The sequence below is a fragment of the Otolemur garnettii genome, unplaced genomic scaffold (genome assembly GCF_000181295.1).
Source record: "Otolemur garnettii isolate 467f Iridium unplaced genomic scaffold, OtoGar3 scaffold00147, whole genome shotgun sequence".
Lineage (NCBI taxonomy): Eukaryota > Metazoa > Chordata > Mammalia > Primates > Galagidae > Otolemur > Otolemur garnettii.
In genome coordinates, this window is record NW_003852542.1 from 867223 (window position 1) to 869378 (window position 2156).

At 45.8% G+C, this 2156-nt stretch overlaps 1 protein-coding gene across 1 annotated transcript in view; it reads right to left on the minus strand.

The window, feature by feature from the left end:
- Positions 1–371: 371 nt before the first annotated feature.
- TEX37 (testis expressed 37) overlaps positions 372–2156 on the minus strand; it is a 4111-nt gene continuing 2326 nt past the window's right edge. The window contains exon 3 of the mRNA XM_003799227.1: positions 372–794. Coding sequence (XP_003799275.1) covers positions 372–794 — 423 coding nt within the window. The remainder of the gene's footprint in view (positions 795–2156) is intronic.

Genomic DNA, 2156 nt, shown 5'->3' on the forward strand with positions numbered 1-2156 from the left:
GCCTGCCACAGTGCCCAGCTATTTTTTAGAGATGGGATCTCTCTCTTGCTCGGGCTGGTCTCGAATTCCTGAGCTCAGGCAATCCACCCACCTCGGCCTCTCAGAGTCAGGCATGAGGCATGGCGCCCAGCATTTGGGACTCTTGATAAAACATGACACAAATTTCAGTTATCCATACTCACCGAGTTTCCCTCCCTCCCTCTGCAGTAAGGATGCCGTGTCCCAAGGTAGAGTGAGCAGTCCCAGCGCTGTCAGAATATCCTTCTGGCTTTATTTTCTTTTCCCTCTCTGTACTCCAGAGAGGGCAGAGGAGAGGGCAGGGAACTTCCGCATGTCCTTGGAACAGGCCTGGGAAGGTATTCTTATCCTTCCTACGGGTAAAATGGCACCAAGGGTCCCCATCGGTTCAAGATGGGGACTTTGACTATACTGTGATGAGGACAGAAGCAGCCAGGCAGTAGTAAGTAGCCTTTGCCCTCCTCAGCAGCAGGTTGTCGCTCAGGCTCCAGAAGGCAGGGAAAGTCGGCGCTCTGGTGGACGCGGTTGGGATCATGCTGGGCCATGTACAGGTGATGGGAAGCTGGGTATGTGAAATGGCAGGTGCTGGTGAACTTGCTCTCATTCTCCTCAGTGGCCCCACGGTCCTGTGATGGGAAGAAGCCAGGGAGTCCTAGGTCTTTGGCAGTCATGTGGGGTCTTCTGAAGGCAAGGTACCCATCCGCTAGCTTAGGGTTAGGGTTGGGGATAGGTCTATGAAACTCTTTCTGCCGCAGTTGAGCCTGGAGCTTCACCTGCTGTGGAAACAAATTACACATGAATGGAGGGCTGGGAGAGATAGGAGATGGAGTAGCTTTTCCTGGAAGTATCCAGAGCACACCTCTCTTTATTTTTTAAAACTTTAAATTAGTCTTTGAGTGGTAATATATACAACAGAGGGAAATATTGGTGTCATACAAAGGGTTTATAGTAAAAAGTCTCTTTCCTACTCTCCTCCTCTCTGGAATCCTATCTCCAGGGGCAACTACTGTTATCAGTGTTTTGTTTTGTTTGTTTTGCTTTGTTTTGAGGCAGAAACTTGCTTTGATGCCCTGTTAGAGTACCATGACATCACAGCTCACAGCAACTTCAAACTCTCGGGTTCAAGAGATCCTCTTACCTCAGCCTCCCAACTAGCTGGGATTACAGGAGCCCACCACAACACCTGGCTATTTTTAGAGATGGGGTCTTATTCTTGTTCAGGCTGGTCTCAAACTAATGAGCTCAGGCAATTTCCCCCACCTGGGTCTCCCACAGTGCTAGGATTACAGGCATGAGCCACCATGCCCAGCCAGACTCCATCTCTTAAATAAAAGAACATAAACATCATTTCACATCTCCATAAACAAATGGGAAGATGCCCAACCTTATTAGTAGTCAGTGAAATGAAAATAGGAACACGAGAGAAGATGATTTTATACCATCTGATAAAAATTAAAAATTTTTTTAATTAAAAAAATTTTAATTAAAAATAAAAAAAATTTTAATTAAAATTAAAAAAATTTTTAATTAAAAATTTAAAAATTAAAACATTTGGCCAGGCACAGTAATCCCAGCAATCTGGGAGGCCAAGGCAGGTGGATTGCTTGAGCTCAGGAGTTCAAGACTAGCTGGAGCAAGAGTGAGACCCCCATCTCTACTAGCTAGGTGTTTGGTGGGCACCTGTAGTCCTAGCTACTGAGTAAGCTGAGGCAAAAATATTGCTCAACCCCAAGAATTTGAGATTTTATAAGCTGTGACCCCATGGCACTCTACCCAGGGTGACAGAATGAAACTGTATCTCAAAAAGAAAAAAATAGGGCAGCGCCTGTGGCTCAGTGAGTAGGGCATCGGACCCATATGCCAAGGGTGGTGGTTTTGAACCTAGCCCTGGCCAAACTGCAACAAAAAATAGCCGGGCATTGTGGCGGGCACCTGTAGTCCCAGCTACTCAGGAGGCTGAGGCAAGAGAATCACCTAAGTCTAAGAGCTGGAGTTTGCTGTGAGCTGTGACGCCCCAGCACTCTACCGAGGATGACAAAGTGAGACTCTGTCTCTAAAGAAAAAAAAGAAAGAAAGAAAAAGATAGGAAATAAACATCTAAACTATAAATAATCACTAAGAACAGAGATCAAGTTTTT